The following is a 19,140-nucleotide window of genomic DNA, read 5'->3' as shown; positions in this document are numbered from 1 at the left end:
AAGCCCCAAGTAGGGAAGGAGGCACCCAGGGGTGGTGCAGAGGAAGCCCTAAGGCATGGGTGGCTGTTGCGAGGCGTGGAGCTTACCTGCCGTTGCCCAGCAAAGAGGCGCACAGGCTGCTGGGCAGCAGTGTGGGCAGGTCCGCCTCCAGCCCGCTGGATGAAAGCAAGTACAGGAAGAGATTGGTGTCTTTAAATATCCCGCCTATTTTATTTTTTATAAATATTTAACTTAATAAATATAAAAAGGAAAATCTGTTTGTTGTTGTTATTTGAAATTCATCTGTCATTCTTGACAGGCAATTTGCTAGTTGTACAAAAACAATGTAACATGGATCTCACTTAATGCAGTTTGGGAAGCAAACTAAACTTTACTAGCGCAGGAGCTTACTGAGTTCCCCTTTCTGGCCACGTGTTTCAACTGTGGTCTGAAAGAGTACTTCGAATCTGGTGTGGCCTAGGCTCAGAAACCTACACCAGTATAACCACGTGGGTTAGAAGTGTGGGTTTTTTCCCTTTAATCCAGCATCCAAAGGACAGTGTAATGTCCTGTCAGCAGCACTCTGGGATTGCAGGGGAGTTCACCCTCAGCCACCCCCCAGCTCAGCATTGCGTCAGGCTGGGGGAAGCAAGAGACTCTCATGCAGACAGATGCAGACCTACTCTTGTGAAAGGTGCTGGGCCTGGGCCCAGAAGAGCTTAAGTCTCACTTAACAGGGGAGGCCACCAGAAGCACAGGAGGTTGTGGAGGAACAGTGAATGAGACAACAGGGATCGCAACATGGGGCAGAGATTTGTAACAAGTGCTTAAAGCCGGGACCCCGAGAGTGCACCAGCCAGTGACCGCTACCCCTTGAACACATCCAGGCCCTATTTGGTAAACGGGACCATGGGCCCGGACCCGGGCCCGGATGGACACTGTCACCCCCGGTGGTTAGAGGGGTCACTAAGGGCGAACCAACACAATTCTTGGGCAGGGATGAGAGCGCAGAGCAAAAGTTCACAATGAGGGTGCCCAGGGGGCCGGGCTGTCTCCCAGCACAGCGCACCGGCGTGAAGGCTGCGACACCCAGTGAAACCCGACCCAGAGACGCGTGCGGAAGACTGAGAAGAAAAGAGCCCGGGAGCTGCCCGGGGCCAGGCCCCCTGCCGGTCTGGCAGAGGGCGAGCTCGGCACGGCGAGTGGCGCCCTCTGGGCCTGCACCGCCAGGCCCTGGCTCAGGGCAGCTTGCTCCAGCAGAAGAGGGCGCTAGCAGCAGTGAGCGGGCTGGACACGGGGGCGTGGCAGTGTTACAATGGCGCCTTCTGCAGGAAGCCGCCCCACCACTGGGGGGGGGGGGGGAAGGACGGGTTGCGCATGCGCCCTGCCGCTCAAAGGCTGGGGGGCGAGGGCAGGGGAATACAGAGGCAGTCGAGGGAAAGCGGAAGTTCCCGATAGTGGACGAATATGCCCGAGCGCTGACGGATAATGCCTGATCGGGAACGGAATGACCCGAGTAGGGACGGAAATGCCCGAGCGCTGAGGCTCATGCCCGGGCGCTGACGGAAACGCCCGAGCGCGTGCCGAAGCAGAGGCGGGGGCAGAGTTGCAGGTCGAGCTCAGCTATCCCCTCCCGCCACTGGGGGCGGTGCCGTGCGGACCGCTCGGAGCTCCACTCTCCAGCCTGGCGGCCGCCCCCAACTCGAAAATCAACTGACCGCGCCTGCGCCCGTCCCAACGGCCCCCGCGGCGCACGGGGCCACCTCCTCCCGCGATTGTTGCACTGTCACGGCCCCGGCGCGGCCCCGGCAGCCGCGGCCATGAAGCAGGAGGGCGCGTCTCGCCGCCGCGCCGGCGCCGACAAGGCCAAGCCGCCGCCCGAGGAGCCGCCGCCGCCACCGCCGCCTCCGGACGTGGAGATGCAGGAGGAGGCGGCCGAAGCGGTGGCGGGCGGCGGCGAGAAGCAGCCGCAGCGGGAGCTCGACGCCGTCACGCTGGAGGGTGAGGGGCGAGGGAGGCTTTCGCGTGTGCGCGGGGGGGGCCCCGAGGACCCCCCCCCTTCCTTCAGGGGTTGGGGGGGAGCCGGGGGGGGTCTGTTTCCAGTGAAAGTTGTGGCACGTGGCAGGGGGGGGAGAGAGCTGACAGCAGAGCCGCAGATCAGGGCCAGGAGTAGAAAGCACAGCAGCAGGAAGGGCCAAACAGCAAGTTGGATAGGGAAAACAGGGCCTCAGAGTGGGCAGGGAGTAGGTAGGCAGCCTCACCACAGATGGGGCGGGGGGCAGGAAGCAGAGAGCGGAGCTACAGGCCGGGCGAGAGGCAGTGACAGCTGGGGCAGAGCCCCAGGTAGGACTGAACACAGGGGAGGAAGCAGACAGTAGAGCAGCAGGATGGGCAAGGCTAGGAGCTGGGAGTGGCATTTGGGAAGACTGGAATTTAGCTTGTGGCACGCCTGCCAAAAATGGGCACACCTATCTGTGTCCAGGATGAGGAGCAGGTGCATCACCAGTTTGATTCCCTGGGATTGCTGTGCCCCTCAGAAGGCCACCTTTGAGAGAGAGCCTGCCTGAGTCTGACACCTGCCTGGTTTTCCCTGGGCTGTTGCAGATATCAAAGAGCACGTGAAACAGCTTGAGAAGGCTGTATCTGGAAAGGAGCCTCGCTACGTTCTCCGTGCCCTGCGGGCCCTGCCCTCCACCTCCCGCCGACTCAACTCCAACGTGCTCCACAAAGCCATTAATGGCTTCTTCACCTCCAACAGCACTGTACGGGACTTCCTGCTGGCCTTCCTGGAGGAGGTTAGTTGGAGAAGGGCATGGTAAAGGAGACTGCGGAAGATGCTGATGGGGAGGGAAAGGTCAGGGAGCCCAGGGGCTTGAGTTTATTCAGATATGCAACTGGTTTGTTCAGGAGCATATGAGATGGGGTGTAAGTCCAGTTCCAGTGGAAGCTGCATTTGTATATCAAAATCTCACATGGGCACCTGTGCTGGCATTGCCACCAGGCCTATGGAAAACCATTTGGACTTTTTGGAAACCAGTTAGACTTTTTCCCCCAGCGGTGATTGAGCTGAGGCACACGGGAAAGGATGGAAAGGTTTCTAGGGCATCAGTGGTGGATATGGTATAGCTATGTTGAAGTTCCTGTGTGTATAAATGAAGAGCTGCATGGCTGTGCATCCACCGTGTTTTGCTCTCTCTCCCTGCAGCCTATGGACACAGAAGCAGAGTTGCAGTTCCGTCCCCGGACGGGAAAGGCAGCATCAGCCCCTCTCCTGCCAGAAGTGGAGACCTATCTCCAGCTGCTCTTGGTCATCTACCTGATGAACAGTAAACGATACCCAGAGGTAAAGCCCCGGGCCTGTTCTGCACGCTGCATCAGCCAGTGCACACTGCATCTTTCCCAGTACCGAAACCTACACAATGACATTTTTGGAGCCAATGTGGCTGTAGGGTCAGACAGAAACAGATTGGTGAGCCTGGGCACTGTCCATCACCTTTAAGGCTGCTCGTGAGCTCTACCAAAACTATTAAAGCTGGCCTTGAAACATATATATTGATGGTAGTAGAACATCAGAACTGAGCAGCCTTGTGCTGTATCCCATAAGGAGAATAAGTCGAAGGCGGAGGAATTGCCGCTAGCTCCATTTAGTCACCCCATGTTTTATTGCTGTTCCAGGATGGCTTTCCTGTGATTAATTTAGCTGCATCTCAAAAGGATCTGGTGGGAGGCACCCTTGGAAGCTTTGGTACGTTCCAAAAGTGTCCCTCTGGGTTTTAGGTTAGCGGGAGTCCCTATAGCCAATATGGTTCTGACAGATTCCTCTCTTAGGTCCCCTTATGAGCTGTCTCCCTGAGCGCTCTCACTTACGCTGACCTCTCTCCTTCTCTTCCCAGGCCCAGAAAGTGTCTGACGACCTGATGCAGAAGATCAGCTCCCAGAACCGCCGTGCTCTTGATCTGGTGGTGGCCAAGTGTTACTACTACCACTCCCGTATCTACGAGTTCCTGAATAAACTCGATGTGGTCAGGAGGTACGGCTTGCTGCTGTCATGTCTGGGGGGGTTTGGTAACGGTCTTGTGTATCACATTCTCCTTGAGTCGTCTTTTGCTGAAATGAAAGAGGTGTTTTGCATGTGAAGCCATTATAGCCTTGACTGGAACTCTTGCAGCACTCTTACTCCTTCTGACACTTTTTTCCCCACCCTGTCTTGAAGTTTTCTGCATGCCCGACTGAGGACAGCGACCCTCCGCCATGATGCTGATGGCCAAGCTACCCTCCTGAACCTGCTGCTGAGAAACTACCTTCACTATAACCTCTATGACCAGGCAGAGAAGCTTGTCTCCAAATCTGTGTTTCCTGAGCAGGCCAATAACAATGAGTGGGCCCGGTACCTCTACTACACAGGTAAGACGGCAGGCATTTGCACGCTACTTCAAGCAGTAGCAGCTTGAGCTAGCAATCAGCAGGGATCCTGGTTGTCTCTGTTTAAAAACCGCAAATTCTTGGGTTTAAAAACACACAAAGAAAAAGAAAAACACATACATTCTCTGATTTAAAAACCCCCAAATCAGTGTTTTTCCGTGTTTTCTTGATATAAAGCAATTTGGAAACCTACCAGTGTCTCAATCACTATACTGAAATAAATTCTAAATACCTATGAATTTTGGCATTTGATTTCGGGTTTTTTGTCATAGAAAATCAGAGCTCCCCCTTTGCTCACCAGGACGTGGATCTAACTGTGCCTGTCCCTCTCCACTGCTTTGTGGTGCTGAGCTGCCCTGACATGCGGTGCCCTTCACTCCCCATGCACAGCCCACTGGGCCCAGCCAGAGGAGGCCCCCAGCTGCTAGGGCTATTGGACCTGGGACCCGGATCCATAGCCCCCTGCCTCACCCAGCAGTGCCTGATCCTGGGCTGCCGCCCAAAAGAGGAGGCACCAGCTGCTCCAGAGCAGAGCCTGGCTTCCCCTCACCCACTGGTGGCACAATCAAAGCAGAGCCCACAGGGAAGGGGTGCAGCAGTGCGGGCTCCCCACTGCTGCATGCAGTCCCAGGGAGGGGTATAGGGGGCATGTGCCCCCCAGATTTGTGCACAGGGTGTTGCAGGTACAGGCTGCCTGCTGCAAGCTCAGGCTCTCTATCCTGCTGTCCTCCCCCTGAAGCCTCCACGGTCCAGCAGGCGAGACCCTGTGCAGCAGGTTAGAGTGGGGCCAGGTGCTGCACGAGCCCTGCGGTGCCACGGCAAAGTGCCCTCCATGCCACAATCCCTGCTGCTGGCAGGCATGCAGGGGATGCCTTGACATGGTAGTGCGGGGATTGTGGCAGCAGCCCTGAGCTTCCCCACCCCACTCTGCCCTGCGGGCTTTAGAGGCCCTGAGGGGAGGGCAGCAAGATGGGGAGCTCCAAGCCTGCAGCCCACACCTGCTCCATGGACAAATCTGGAGGGCACATGCCCTTCCCTGCACCCCCTGGGAGTGCACACAGCAGCAAGGAGCCAGCTTCCACGCCCCTCGGATGAGCCACTTGCGGCTGTCCCGCTCCCCACCTGGGCCCTGCAGCTGCACATTCTGGCCCTGGGCTTCAAGCCCCGCTCACTACCCAAGCTGGACAGCACAGCAGCCCTAGCCCCAGCCCTATTCAACTCCCTGCCTCACTATGGGATCCTCAATTTCCCCGACCCCTTCCCACTCTGCCAGACTTACCTGGGGGAGCTGTTCTCCAGGTTGCCTGGTGGCCATGTGCATGTTCAGATGCATGTGGCCCCCCCCGCCTGATCACCCTCCTTCCGCTCCCTGCAGCCCCTTGCAGGCTGGAACTCTGCCAGCCTGCAAGAGGAAACTCACTGTTTCCCACAGTTTTCTCCTTTAAAGGAGAAAATCCAAGCTTTTATCCTTTAAAATGCAAAAATCCATCTTTTTTCTGTGGTGAACAGAAAACCCAGATCCCTGACGATCAGTGAAGGATATCCTCAGGGCAACTACTGAATAGTAGAAGTGGAAGGGATCTTGGGAGATCATCAAGTCCAGCCCCTTGCTCAAGGCAAAATTGTTGCTGGCTAAAACATCCCAGCCAAGTGTCTGTTTTATTTGCTAGTTACTTACAACCTGTCAGTTATAGGTTGCCAGTGCAAAAATCCATGGCATGCCAAAAAGTGAAAGTGGCAAGGCAAGTAAAACATGGAACCCTGATGCCACTGAGCTAATTAGATAGTTTTTCATATTACCTTCAATTAACAAACTCCATTCTAAAATTAAATTAGGTTACAACAGAACTTCCACACCAAAGCACTATGGGAATGGGGGATTGTGCCACAAAAAGTGTCCAGCTTGCTGCAAAGTATAAGCCTTGGTAGTGCTATGTGGGGTCCATGTTCCAGGGCTTGGTTTAGGATGAATTGATTAACTCAACTCCTGCTCTTCAAAACCATTTCCATCCCTTACTGAGTTCTTTTCCTTTCCTTCCAGGTCGCATCAAAGCCATTCAGCTGGAGTATTCAGAAGCACGGAGAACCATGACAAACGCCCTGCGGAAGGCACCACAGCACACAGCTGTTGGCTTCAAACAGACAGTGAGTGGGTGCCTAATCATTGTGGGTGCTATAGGTGGGTTTGAGGCAAAGTATTGGACTGCTCCACATTGTATGCTACATCAGCAGAAGCAGAACTTGGGTAGGATCTGGGTGTCTCAGCAGCTTGCTGGCTTCATCGCTTTTCCTGTTGTAATGGGGAATTTGCTTCCTTAGGAGATTTCAGTCCATAGCCTAGTTTTCTGTGGGATTCATGGTCTTTTGTGCGCATCTTTCTTCTGAAGGTCCACAAGCTGCTTATCGTGGTGGAATTACTGCTAGGGGAGATTCCAGATAGACTTCAGTTTAGACAGCCTTCCCTGAAGAGGTCACTCATGCCCTATTTCCTTCTGACACAGGGTAAGGATGTGTGGATGTAATGCCTTGTCTGGTCTCCAGGCCTTTGTGTTGGTCTCCAGAGACCACCCCAATGGTATTTATCAGAATCATGTTCTGTTCTCTTTTGGATTTTAACATGTTTGATTAACAAATGCCACTATCTTCTGTTTTATGCCTACCATTAATGGATCTAATGTCAAATGCCAAAATTCCATTCATGGTAACTTTTAAACATTGTTCCTTACTGTTGTGAAGGAGTTTGAATGCTCATTGCATGGTACTGCTGGGTTTCTCTCCAGTTCTCAACAAGAAGATCACAGGCCATGGAGTCATAACTCCTGGCTTGTATTGCTGCTCTTTGTGACTTCAACAGATGTTTTCTCTGCTCAGTGGTCTTGTGCATGTTCCCACAGCTGTTAGGACAGGAAACCTGGCCAAGTTCAACCAGGTCCTGGATCAGTTTGCAGACAAGTTCCAGGCAGATGGGACCTACACCCTGATCATCCGGCTGAGGCACAATGTGATTAAGACGGGTAAGAGGCCATTATTGTCAGTTCCCTGGGGCTCTTGGCATTCCATCTTGTCTCTCACTGCACCTGTCCTGGCTGTCACTTGCATCTCAGTAGACTTTGTTTAAGTAGCAGTAGGCAAGCTAAAGAGGTAGCTTGCCTACTGCTCCAGTGGGAGTCAGGGTGCCTTTGAGCGTTCTTATGCTCAGAAGTTCTTTTCCAAGGGTAGGGAGCCTGTCCCACTGAGGACTGCTCCAGCTTTTGTTCTTTCTCTCTCTCATCCAGGTGTTCGTATGATCAGTTTATCCTATTCTCGCATCTCCTTGGCTGACATAGCTCAGAAGCTGCAGCTGGACAGCCCAGAGGATGCAGAGTTCATTGTTGCCAAGGTGGGTCATTGGATTGAAGCCCAAGAAAATCTATCCTCTTCCCCTTCTGCTTATGAGACAAGGACACCAGAGCTAACTATCCAGTTCTTAGCAGAATGAACTGGCATCTTTTCAGCTATACTAAGCCAGTCTCTGCTTCAGCCTCTTGCTCTTGGAGTTTGGGCTGTTTGCTGCCATCCCAGCCCCTGTAGCCTTTACACCAGGATGTTTTGACACTGAAAGTATTATCAATGTCTTCATGCTCTATCTGTGTTATCCCTGAGCAGTCACTAGCAAGGGATATTGCCTTGAGAATAAACTGATGTCTCTCACCATAAGTGCTAAAGAAATAACAAGACTTGGGCAACCAGATCCACTGCCCTATGGCAGCTAGTAAAAGTTCAGAATGCCTGGTCCCATCCAGAGCTGACTTCTACAAGATCTCTCCTTCCCTCCAGACTCTGTACTTTACTGCTAGCATTATAGGCTCCTAGGTATTGGGCAATTATCTCCTGCATGGAGCTGCAGGCCCACTTTTGCTGTCAAACTGCTGTGATCATACTCCCTCTTGGTTCTAGGCCATCCGGGATGGTGTGATCGAAGCCAGCATTAACCACGAAAAGGGCTACGTCCAGTCCAAAGAGATGATTGACATCTACTCTACCCGGGAGCCCCAGCTAGCTTTCCATCAGAGGATTTCCTTCTGCCTCGACATCCACAATATGTCCGTCAAGGTAAGTGACATGGGCACTGTTCATCGTGTCACTTGTGGTGAGTCTCAGCTAGCAGTCCTGAGACTGGATGTTTCTGTGGGACTAGAAAATTCTTCCTGATATCCAACCTGAACTTCCTTTGCTGTGATTTAAGACCACTACTTCTTGTCCTGTTCCTTTTGTGCACAAAATTAGTCCATCCCCATCCTCTCTCACCACCCTTTGGATATCTGAAGACTGTTATCAGTCCCACTCAGTTTTCTTGTCTCCAGGCTAAATAATTGAAGATCTTCAAACTTTTCCTTGTAAGTCATGTATCTTAGACTGCTAAGAATTCCCCCCATTCTCCTTTTCCAGTTTGTCTGCATGTTTCTTGAGGCCCGGTGTCCAAACAGGACACTACTGCAGGCGAGGCCTCACCAGTACTAGACTGAAGAATCATTTCCTGTGACTTGCATTTGGCATTCCTGTTAATACAGCCCCCCCACCCCAACAATAGCCTGTAGTTGAGTCCTTTTCAGCTTTCAGTACACCATAATCCTCAGGGTCCTTTTCAGCAATGTTGTACCTTTATCCAGGCATTCCCTAATTTGTATTTGTGCATTTGCTTGTTCTGTTCTATGTGCAGGATTTTGCACTTGTCCTTACTAAATTCTGTCCAATTAATTCTAAACCATTCTCTAATTTACCAATGTCATTTTAAATCCCAGTCCTTTCCTCAAATGTACTTGTTAACTTGGTGTCTTCCACAAATTTAGTGTACACCTGTTTCCATTTTCTGAAGCAGTAATGAAGACATTAAATAGTAAAAAATCCAGGACAGACACTTTGGGAACTACTTGACATCTCCTCCCATTTAGATGCTAAGCCATTGATGACTGCTCTTTGAGCACAGTGATTCTAACTGTTATGTATTCACCTTACTGTATTTTCATGTAGACCAGTGGTTCTTAACCTTTTTAGACTTGAGGCTGCCTCCATAACGTTTGTGAATTGAGCAACACCCCATTTCAGTAACTATTTATTTATTAACGGTGCATGCTTCCAGGCAGAATGGGTGGGGGAAACTGCTAGGCAGGGACTGAACCTGAATCTCCGCTTATCTGCTTATCTCCTCACACCCTGTCGCACCCTTTAAAGGATCTTGCAGCACTCTTGGGTGCCCTGGCCCCCTGGTTGTACTAATGAAAATGTTTTGAGGTACTGTAAAAGCCTTGCTAATAATCAAGGTACATCACATTGCTTCCCCCACCCTCCCTCCCGTCTACAGAGCCCGTTACCTTGTCATAGAAGGAAAACAGATTGGTCAAGAATGACCGATCTTGTCCACCTTGTTCTCTTCTACATGCTTAGAAATAGACTTTCTGGGCATTGAAGTTAGACTGACTTATCTAATTCTGTGGATCCTCCTTATTTCCCTTTTTAAAGACAGATGCTATATTTACCCTTTTCTAATCATCTGGAACCTTGCCTGACTTCCATGGATCCTCAAAGATAACAGACAATGGCTGTGCAGTTACCTCAGCCAAGTCCTTGAGTACTCTTGGATGAATCTCATCTAGCTTATCTAAGTGATCTCTAACTTCCTTCCCTACGCTAAGTTGGTTATCTCTTTCTTTATCCTTGTTGCTGACTGGACTCATCTGTTTTGTGAAGCCTGAAGTGGGAGGCGAAGGGGAGTAATTAAATACTTCTGGCATCTCCACATTCTCTGTTCTTAGCTGCTTCACTCCATTCAGTGAGAGGTCCATATTTTCCTTAGTCTTCCTTTTTACTTCTAACATACATGTAGAATGCTTTTCTGGTGCCTTGATATCTCTTACCAATAGTATTTCAGTTTGTGCCTTGGCAGTCTTTATCTTGTGTTATGTTCATCCCTGACAATATTCTAATCATGTCAACTTTCCCCTTAAGTCTGCTTTCCCAATTAGAATGTAATGTTTTGTCAGTAGGAGAACTTCCAGTGCTTCCCACTTTTTCTTTATGCTTCATTCATTAATACATAAACATCTTGGATGATGAATTGGTTGCCTTGCTAATTCTCTTGTTAAGGTTCCTTTCCATGTTGCTACCTCTTCTCTGGCTTTTATCTACGTTACTTGTCTCTCTCTACTTGCATGTGGACTTTTTGCTTCCATCCCTTTTTGAACTTAGTTTTAGAAATCTTCTCACTAGGTTAGTGAGCCTGTATACAAAGGTATTCTTTCCTCCCCACCTCACTTCTTGGAACACTTTCCCATAGTCAAAGAAGCCAAAGCCTTGCAGTGTGATGAACTAATTGGTGCCATAAAATCGTAGACAGTTAAGGTTGGAAGGGACCTCAAGAAGTCATCTAGTCCAACCTCCTGCTCAAACCATCATCCCCAATTAGATCATTCCAGCCAGAGTTTTGTCAAGCCAGGCCTTAAAGAGGCTGTGGAATCTGCATCCTTAGGAGGTTAAGTAACTTTTTCCAGTGCTTCACTACTCTCCTAGTAAGAGTTTTTCCTAATATCCAACCTAAACGTCCCTTGCTGCAACTTGAGACCATTGCACCTTGTTTTGTCATCTGCCACCACTGAGAACAGTCTAACTCCATCCATTTTGAAGTACCTGAAGGGTGGATCCACGGCTGCTATCAGATCCCCCCTCAGTTGTCTTTTCATCAAATGAAATAAACCGAGTTTCTTCAGCCTCTCCTCAAGTCATGTGCCCCAGCCCCTGAACCATTTTCATTGCTCTCTGCTGGACTCTGTCCAACTTGTCCATATCCTTTCTATAGTGAGGGGCCCAAAACTGGACACAGTACTCCAGATGTGGCCTCACCAGTGCAGAATAGACTTCTGTCAGTCTGCTGGCAACTCATCTGCTAATGCAGCCCAGTATACTGTTAGCCTTGTTGGCAACAGCAGCACACTGCTTACTCATATTCAGCTTATTGTCCACTGTAGCCCTCAGGTCCTTTTCTGCAGAGCTGCTGCTTAGTCAGTTGGTCCCAAGCCTGTGCTGGTGCATGGGATTATTCTGTCATAAGTGCAGGACTTTGCACTTGTCCTTGTTGAACCTCATGAGATTTCTTTTGGCCCAATCTTCCAGTTTGTCTAGATCACTCTGTATCCTAGCTCTAACCCTCCAATGTATCTACTACACCCCTCAGTTTGGTGTAATCTGCAGATTTGCTGAGGGTGTAATCCATCTCATCTTCCAGATCATTAATTAAGATACTGAGCAAAACTGGCCCCAGGACCAGCCCCTAGGGCACTCCACTTAATGTCCAGCTGGCAGTCAGTATCAAGTCATTGATCACTACCTGTTGAGCCCAATCCAACTGCTTTTCTATGCACTTTACAGTTCATTTAGTCAATCCATACTTCCTCAGCTTGCTTGCAAGAAAGCTGTGGGAGACTGGTATCAAAAACCTTGCTAAAGTCAAGGTATATTATGTCCACTGCTTTCCCTGCATCCATGGTACAGGTACTAGGACCTCCTCATCTAGAATGCTGTATATGTCTCTGGTCACTGAGGTTTGAGAGAAACCAATTGCAAGTGGAGCAGGAGCAAAGCAGGAAGGGAGAACCTATCATAAGAAGAGACCAGAAGAATTTAGCTTGTTCCTGTGGCAAAATACAGGCAGGGCAAGATGTGATTTTTCTTCCCTTCCTCCTCCCTGGTGTTTATTCCGCTGGTGTATTTATATGCATACAGTAAAGAATAACACTGTCATGAGAACAAGTGGGGTGAACTGACTGTGAATGAACTAAGTCTGGGACTTAAATCATCAGAGAAGAATGGACCGAAACAGCCTCCCAGTGGGAATAGTAAAGTAAAGGTGTTCTGTTTATAGGCCATTGAGGTCCATTGGGGCAGTGGAGGCAGGGCTTCACTGCTTGCTTTTTTTTTTTTTTTTCTTCAGCACAAGCAGGAGGTGATGTGATCCATTCCAGCCACCTTTATGCCTAGGTAGCTCCTGTTACCCATTGGATAGGGGGCCGGATGGGTCTTAGCTGCACTAGAAATGGAAACAATGGCTCACTGCCGTCACTTGAGATCGAAGTTGGGTCTTTTTAATTCATAGCCAACTGCCCTACTGACTGAGCTATGCAGCTCTCTCCACAGTGGGATTAGAGGGGGGCAAAAAAAAGCACCTGGTGTTAAAGTGTAGCTTGACCTATTTAAGAAGGGGATCCTATGATGTTGCTGTCTGAGCACAGGAGATTGGGCTCTAAGGCCTGGGAGGCCCTTTCTAATTCTGCAGCAGTGAATCAGCCTTGATTGTTGAGAAGCACCTACTGTTAGGTGCTCAGCCCCTCTGGGAGAATGCGATGGGTTCTCTCGTGTTCCCCCACTTCTCTGGTGCCACCTTCCTCCCTAACCAGTGGCCTGCAGAGATATCAATCCAAAGGGCTTTATCTGCCCCTCAGGATCTTCCTGAGGTTGTCCTGTTTAAATATACCCCTTCATTACTCAGCCTACTACTGTACTGCACTTGGATTGTTAGGACAAGGGTTGAGGACCCAAGACACCTTGGTTCCATTCCCAACACTGGGCAAAGAGTGGATGAGAGTAGAAGGTAGGGGTTAGATTTGGAGAGCAAGGATTGTGTCCACAATGCTTCTGAAGTGCTGTGAAGGCCTCATCTGAAATTTCCTGAGATCAGCAAATCTTGCAGCCCTCGAATTCCAGATGCTGTGAGCATTTGGGTCACTCTGGATACTGTGCTAAGAACTGCCCAGCGAAGTGCCCAGCTACAAAAATGTTCCCTTTTTTTTTTTTAACTATGTCCAGAGCTTCACTGGCCTGAGAGAGAGCCTGGAAGCAGCTCTCCAGCTGGCGTGTTAATGGGTTATATGGCTACCCACAACCTACGTGCCTGGGTTACAACCTTCCCTATTGGTCTGCAGCTGAAGGAGCATGGGTCATGCCCCCTGGCTGCTGTACCTGCTTGGAAACATCTGCTGCCTTTTCTAGTCAAAGCCCACAAAAGCCTCTGGCCCGAACGGAAGAAGCTGCAGGCTTTGTGCATCTGTCCTGTGTCCCTTGCCTAGCTGAAGCAGATCTGGTTCAGTAACCTTGTCCTGTTCACTGACCCATCTCCTTTGTGTTTCCAGGCCATGAGGTTCCCACCTAAATCATACAACAAGGACTTGGAGTCTGCAGAGGTGAGAGCTCATTGCGTTTCTTGGCTTCTGGCTCTGAGCGGTGCTGGTCCCACTAGTTTATGGATGCTTAAAGCTCCTCTTTTAGCCACTCTTCCTGGAAGTGCCACTTGACTGCAAACCAGAGCCATGCCTCCCTAGGGCTAGGTCAGCAGTGCAAAGCCTCCAACCTTGCCTGTGTGCACCCTGGGTATGCCCATTTGGCCTTCCATTCCCTGTGGGGGGTGGGAGAGGGAGGGCTTATTCCAAACCCATTCATGGGTGGTCCACCAGTCACCTTTGGGCACTGATATGTGAGCATTTGACAGTCTCTCTCTGAGCCCCTGATTGCAGCCAACGAGTCCTGCTTCTGTTTTCTAGGAGCGCCGGGAGCGCGAGCAGCAGGATCTAGAATTTGCAAAGGAAATGGCAGAGGATGATGACGATGGTTTCCCATGATGCTCTGAGTGGCAGTGCTTTTTTTTATTTGTCCATAGGGAACGTCCTGTCTGATAGAAACCATCCTAGGGTGGCTCCAATCCAGAATCTGCCTTTCTTTTATAAATACCTGCATGTATGTATTGGGGGGTGGGAGGGGACATGCCCAGGTTCTGCAGCACCCTCTGGCTACTGCAGAGGGAACTGCTCCCTTACCACCATCACCCACGAGATTCGCAATGAAGGGGGTCCCTCCTTATTCCCAGTAAAAACAAACTTATTTTAAGGTTGCTTGTGGTTGGTGTCATTACTGCAGTTGCTGCAGAAGGCACACGAGGGGTTAATGAATTCCATGTAGCAAACTTGGTCACCAAACCTCTTGGCTGCCTCTGGATGTGTGTCCATGGGACCTGCCACCAGGTGGGTGGTGGTTCTAACAGCACAGGGCCCATGGCAGCGCCACAGCTCGGAATAACAATGGGATAAGACTTTGTTAAGCTTCAATTATGACTTTTAAAATAAAAGTTGGAAAAAAGAAATTCCTAGCAGCCTATGTGCATTTTGTGTCTCGTGGAATGGTAGGGACTATTATCATTTCACAGCGTGGGACTGAGGTGTAGTTCTAGAGCACTGGCATCCTAGGGCAGGATCAGTATGATTTTAGGCAAAGACAAACCTTCCTGAGAGCTGTTCTTGTGGTCCTTGCTCTCCTTTGTCATTGCTGTAATGGCTGAGGCAGCCCCATGCAGGGCCTCACGGGTAGGATTAGAGGAACCTTTTTTTCCTGCAGGCAAAAGAATATTCCATTCAAATCAACACCTTTGTCTGTTTCTTAAATACACTGGGTTAGACCAACGTATCCTTGTCTTTATTCACAAATTTGAAGGCTAGAGAGGCCACCAATCCTCTACCCTGACCTACATAACACAGGCCAGGGAACCATGCCTGGAGTCTTGTGTCAGAGGATAGTGAAGGACCCTGATCCTTCTGCAGGCTTTCTTCATAGTTTCTTGGGTCGGAAGGGACCTGAGCAGATCATCTAGTCCGACCCCCTGCCATGGCAGGAAAGAATACTGGGGTCAAATGACCCCAGCAAGATGTGCATCTAACCTCTTAAACACCCCCAGGGTAGAAGCCTGCACCACTTCTCTTGGAAGTTGGTTCCAGACCCTAGCCGCCCTGATTGTGAAGTAGCGCCTCCTGATATCTAACCTAAACCTACCCTCTGCCAGCTTGTGACCGTTATTCCTGGTCACTCCTGGCGGTGCTCAGGGGAACAGTGACTCCCCCAATGCCTGCTGATCCCCCCTGACTAGTTTATAACAGGCCACAAAATCCCCCCTCAGCCTTCTCTTTTGGAGGCTGAACAGGTTCAGGTCCTGCAGCCTGTCCTCATAGGGCCTGCCCTGTTGTCCCCTGATCATATGAGTGGCCCTCCTCTGGACCCTCTCCATGCTGTCGACATCCCTCTTGAAGTGTGGCACCCAGAACCGGACGCAATACTCCAGCTGCGGCCTTACCAGTGCCACATAGAGGGGGAGGATCACCTCTTTGGAGCTGCTGGAGATGCATCTGTGGTTGCATGACAAGGTGCAGTTGGCCCTCCTAACTGCCTCTCCACACTGTCGGCCCATGTTCATCTTGGAGCCAGTGATGACCCCCAGATCCTTTTCCGCCTCCGTGCTGACAAGAGGGGAGCTCCCCAACATGTAGGTATGGTACCGGTTGTTCCTCCCGAAGTGCATCACCTTGCACTTGTCTGTTGAAACCCATCCTATTCTTGTCCGCCCACCCTTGTAACTGTCTAGGTCTGATTGTAGCCTGTTGCATCCTTCCAGTGTGTGTGTCCATGTCCCCCCACATCTTAGTGTCATCAGCAAATTTGAACAGGGTGCTTTTTACCCCCTCGTCCAAATTGCTGATGAAGATGTTGAAAGTGTGGGCCCGAGGACCGAGCCCTGCGGAACCCCACTGCCCATGTCCTTCCAGGTTGAGAAGGACTCATCCACTACCACCCTCTGGGTGCGGCCCTCCAACCAGTTGGCAACCCATTTGACTGTGTGGGTATCTACACCACAGCCCCCCAGTTTCTTAATGAGAATGGGGTGAGAGACAGTGTCAAAAGCCTTCTGGAAGCCCAGGAAGACTGTGTCCACTGCTACCCCTGCATCTAAGGATTTGGTGATCTGATTGTAAAAGGCCACCAGGTTGGTCTGACAGGACCTGCCACTGATGAACCCGTGTTGGTTGCAATGACCTCGGCCAGTTCCTTTAGAACTCTAGGGTGGAGATCATCTGGACCGGCTGACTTGAATACGTCCAACTCCTCCAGAAGCTCCCTAAGTAAATCCTCACTAACCTGTGGCCCAGGTGTGCCTCCCCCGGGGCCCAAGGGGGGCCCAGCAGGGAGGTGGCTGTTTTGGTCCCTACTTAGGAAGACAGAGGCAAAGAAATTGTTAAACATGTTAGCTTTGCCGCCTGGTGTGACGACCAAGTTTCCCATGGCATCCTTCAAGGGCTCCACATTACCCGGGACCTTCTTTTTACCCCCTACATATTTAAAAAAGGACTTCTTATCGTCCTTAATCTGGGAAGCTAGTCCCAGTTCCATCTCTGCCACCAAGGGCACTGATGCTGCTTTCTTCAAAGATATACGAAATGCTAGCTATATCTACAGGCCACTAGGCTTGGGACCCAAATCTTTATGTGCAACAGATCCAAAACTGTCTCTGCACTGCTAAACAACTTGAGGGCTACAATGTGTGCCCTGAGAAGCTGCTCAGTAGCTGACTAGGTACATTTGAGGCTTCCTGTTAACTATGACAGATCTGCTTGCATAGCCTGCCTCTGCTCACTTTGTTTTGCATACCTGAGCTGAGTAGTGTGGGTCAACCCCGCTCAGCTGAAAGGTCCTGCCTTACCTTGTTCAACTCCATAAGTGCAAGGGGTATGTCCAGATCCAGGCTGTAGGAAGTGCTATCCCAATACAACCAAGGGCTGTTTCCCAGCACTCCACTGTCATTTCTGCATGCAACAGCAGATGGCACCATAAAGCTGGACCCAGGGAACCAGCATCATCATTTTAAATACCAGTATGCAGTGAGAGAAGAAATGAGTGTATTGTAGTCTGCCCTGGACCAGGACAAACACACATTTAATATCTAGTCAGCAACTAATTCAAAAGCCACAATACCCTTCAGCAAAGGCTGCCTACACTGTTTCTGTCCCGTTGCAGATGATCACACCACCTTGCCATCTGTTGACAGCAATGGTGCAGGAAGGTAAGTAGGATCCATAAGTTTAGAAGAGACCCAGAAAGGCAGGGCAAGGTGGTACCTTCAAGACTAACTGGGTCGGATGAGCATGTGCTTTCATGGGCAACAATCTACTTTGTCAGATGCTGGACTTAGTTCCTTACTGCTATGGTAGTGTCTACAATTGCAAAGTGGGATGGGACCCCAAGGCTCTTCCAGCTAAACCTTCACAGCTGCAGGAGTTACTCCTCCCAACCCATCCCAGAGAAAGGCAAAGTTGGCCTCCTTTTGGAAGCCCCTGGTGAAGAAGAGTCCACGGTTTCCCTAGACAGTTTGTTCCATTGTCCTGCTTTTCTTATTAGGAAGGCTTCTCTGAGATTTCTGCTGAAGTTTAAAGCCACAGCTTTATGCCCTGCCCTCTGCAGCTAGGGAGGTCAATATAGTTTCATAGTTTCTAGGGTCGGAAGGGACCTGAGTAGATCATCTAGTCCGACCCCCTGCCATGGCAGGAAAGAATACTGGGGTCAAACGACCCCAGCGAAGTGTACATCTAACCTCCTCTTAAAGACCCCCAGGGTAGGAGCCAGCACCACTTTGCTTGGAAGTTGGTTCCAGATCCTAGCCGCCCTGACAGTGAAGTAGCGCTTCCTGATATCTAGCCTAAATCTACCCTCTGCCAGCTTGTGACCGTTATTCCTGGTCACTCCTGGCAGTGCTCAGGGGAATAGGGACTCCCCCAATACCTGCTGATCCCCCCTGACTAGTTTGTAACAGGCCACTAGATCCTCCCTCAGCCTTCTCTTCTGGAGGCTGAACAGGTTCAGGGCCCGTAGCCTCTCCTCGTAGGGCCTGCCCTGCTGCCCCCTGATCATGCAAGTGGCCCTCCTCTGGACCCTCTCCATGTTGTCCACATCCCTCTTGAAGTGCGGTGCCCAGAACTGGACGCAGTACTGCAGCTGCGGCCTGACCAGTGCTGCATAGAGGGGGAGGATCACCTTCTTGGACCTGTTCGAGATGCATCTGTGGATGCATGACAAGGTATGGTTGGCCTTCCTGACTGCATCCCCACACTGCCGGCCCATGTTCATCTTGGAGTCAATGATGACTCCAAGATCCTTTTCCACCTCTGTACTGACAAGAAGGGAGTTTCCCCAGCCTGTAGGTATGGTGCCGGTTGTTCCTCCCCAGGTGCATCACTTTGTACTTGTCTGTGTTGAATCCCATCCTATTCTCATCCGCCCACCCTTGTAACCTGTCTAGGTCCAATTGTAGCCTATTCCTCCCTTCTAGTGTGCCCACATCCCCCCACATCTTAGTGTCATCAGCAAATTTGAACAGGGTGCTTTTTACCCCCTCGTCCAAGTCACTCATGAAGATGTTGAACAGTGCGGGCCTGAGGACCGAGCCCTGGGGGACCCCACTGCCCACATGCCTCCAGGTTGAAAATGACCCACCCACCAACACTCTCTGGGTGCGGCCCTCCCGCCAGTTGGGGACCCAATTGACTGTGTGGGTGTTGACACCACAGTCCCTCAGTTTCTTAATGAGAACAGGGTGAGAGACAGTGTCGAAGGCCTTCCAAAAGTCCAGGAAGACTATGTCCACTGCTACCCCTGCATCTAATGATTTGGTGATCTGTCTCTGGCAGCCTTTCAAAGAACTGAAAACAGCTTCCGTGTCTGCTCATAGTTACCTTTTCTCTCAACTAAACAGACCTTCATCTAGGAGACAAGCAAGAACAAGGCAGTGCTGACCCAGAATGTAAGGAGTCCCTGCCTGTAAGCTGCATAATCTAATACAATGATTCTCAGCCAGGGTGATGCAGGTATTCAAACTGTTAGGTGTGCAAACAAGTCACAAGA

The 19,140-nt window shown here is 50.5% G+C and overlaps 1 protein-coding gene across 1 annotated transcript; it reads left to right on the top strand.

Annotated features, from left to right (window-relative positions):
* Positions 1–1,707: 1,707 nt before the first annotated feature.
* PSMD3 (proteasome 26S subunit, non-ATPase 3) lies at positions 1,708–14,563 on the top strand. The gene is made up of 12 exons (XM_090044494.1): positions 1,708–1,980; positions 2,584–2,774; positions 3,185–3,322; positions 3,873–4,009; positions 4,193–4,383; positions 6,443–6,546; positions 6,789–6,903; positions 7,296–7,415; positions 7,677–7,780; positions 8,338–8,493; positions 13,560–13,610; positions 13,968–14,563. The coding sequence occupies exons 1-12, from the start codon at positions 1,800–1,802 to the stop codon at positions 14,043–14,045; spliced, it is 1,566 nt and encodes a 521-aa protein (XP_089900620.1). The 5' UTR covers positions 1,708–1,799; the 3' UTR covers positions 14,046–14,563.
* The last annotated feature ends 4,577 nt before the right edge of the window (positions 14,564–19,140 follow it).

The sequence above is a fragment of the Crocodylus siamensis genome, chromosome 4 (genome assembly GCF_052110815.1).
Source record: "Crocodylus siamensis isolate JL-2025a chromosome 4, ASM5211081v1, whole genome shotgun sequence".
Taxonomy (NCBI): Eukaryota; Metazoa; Chordata; order Crocodylia; family Crocodylidae; genus Crocodylus; species Crocodylus siamensis.
Note: the sequence above shows the minus strand (reverse complement) of the source record. Positions and strands in the feature narration are given on the sequence as shown.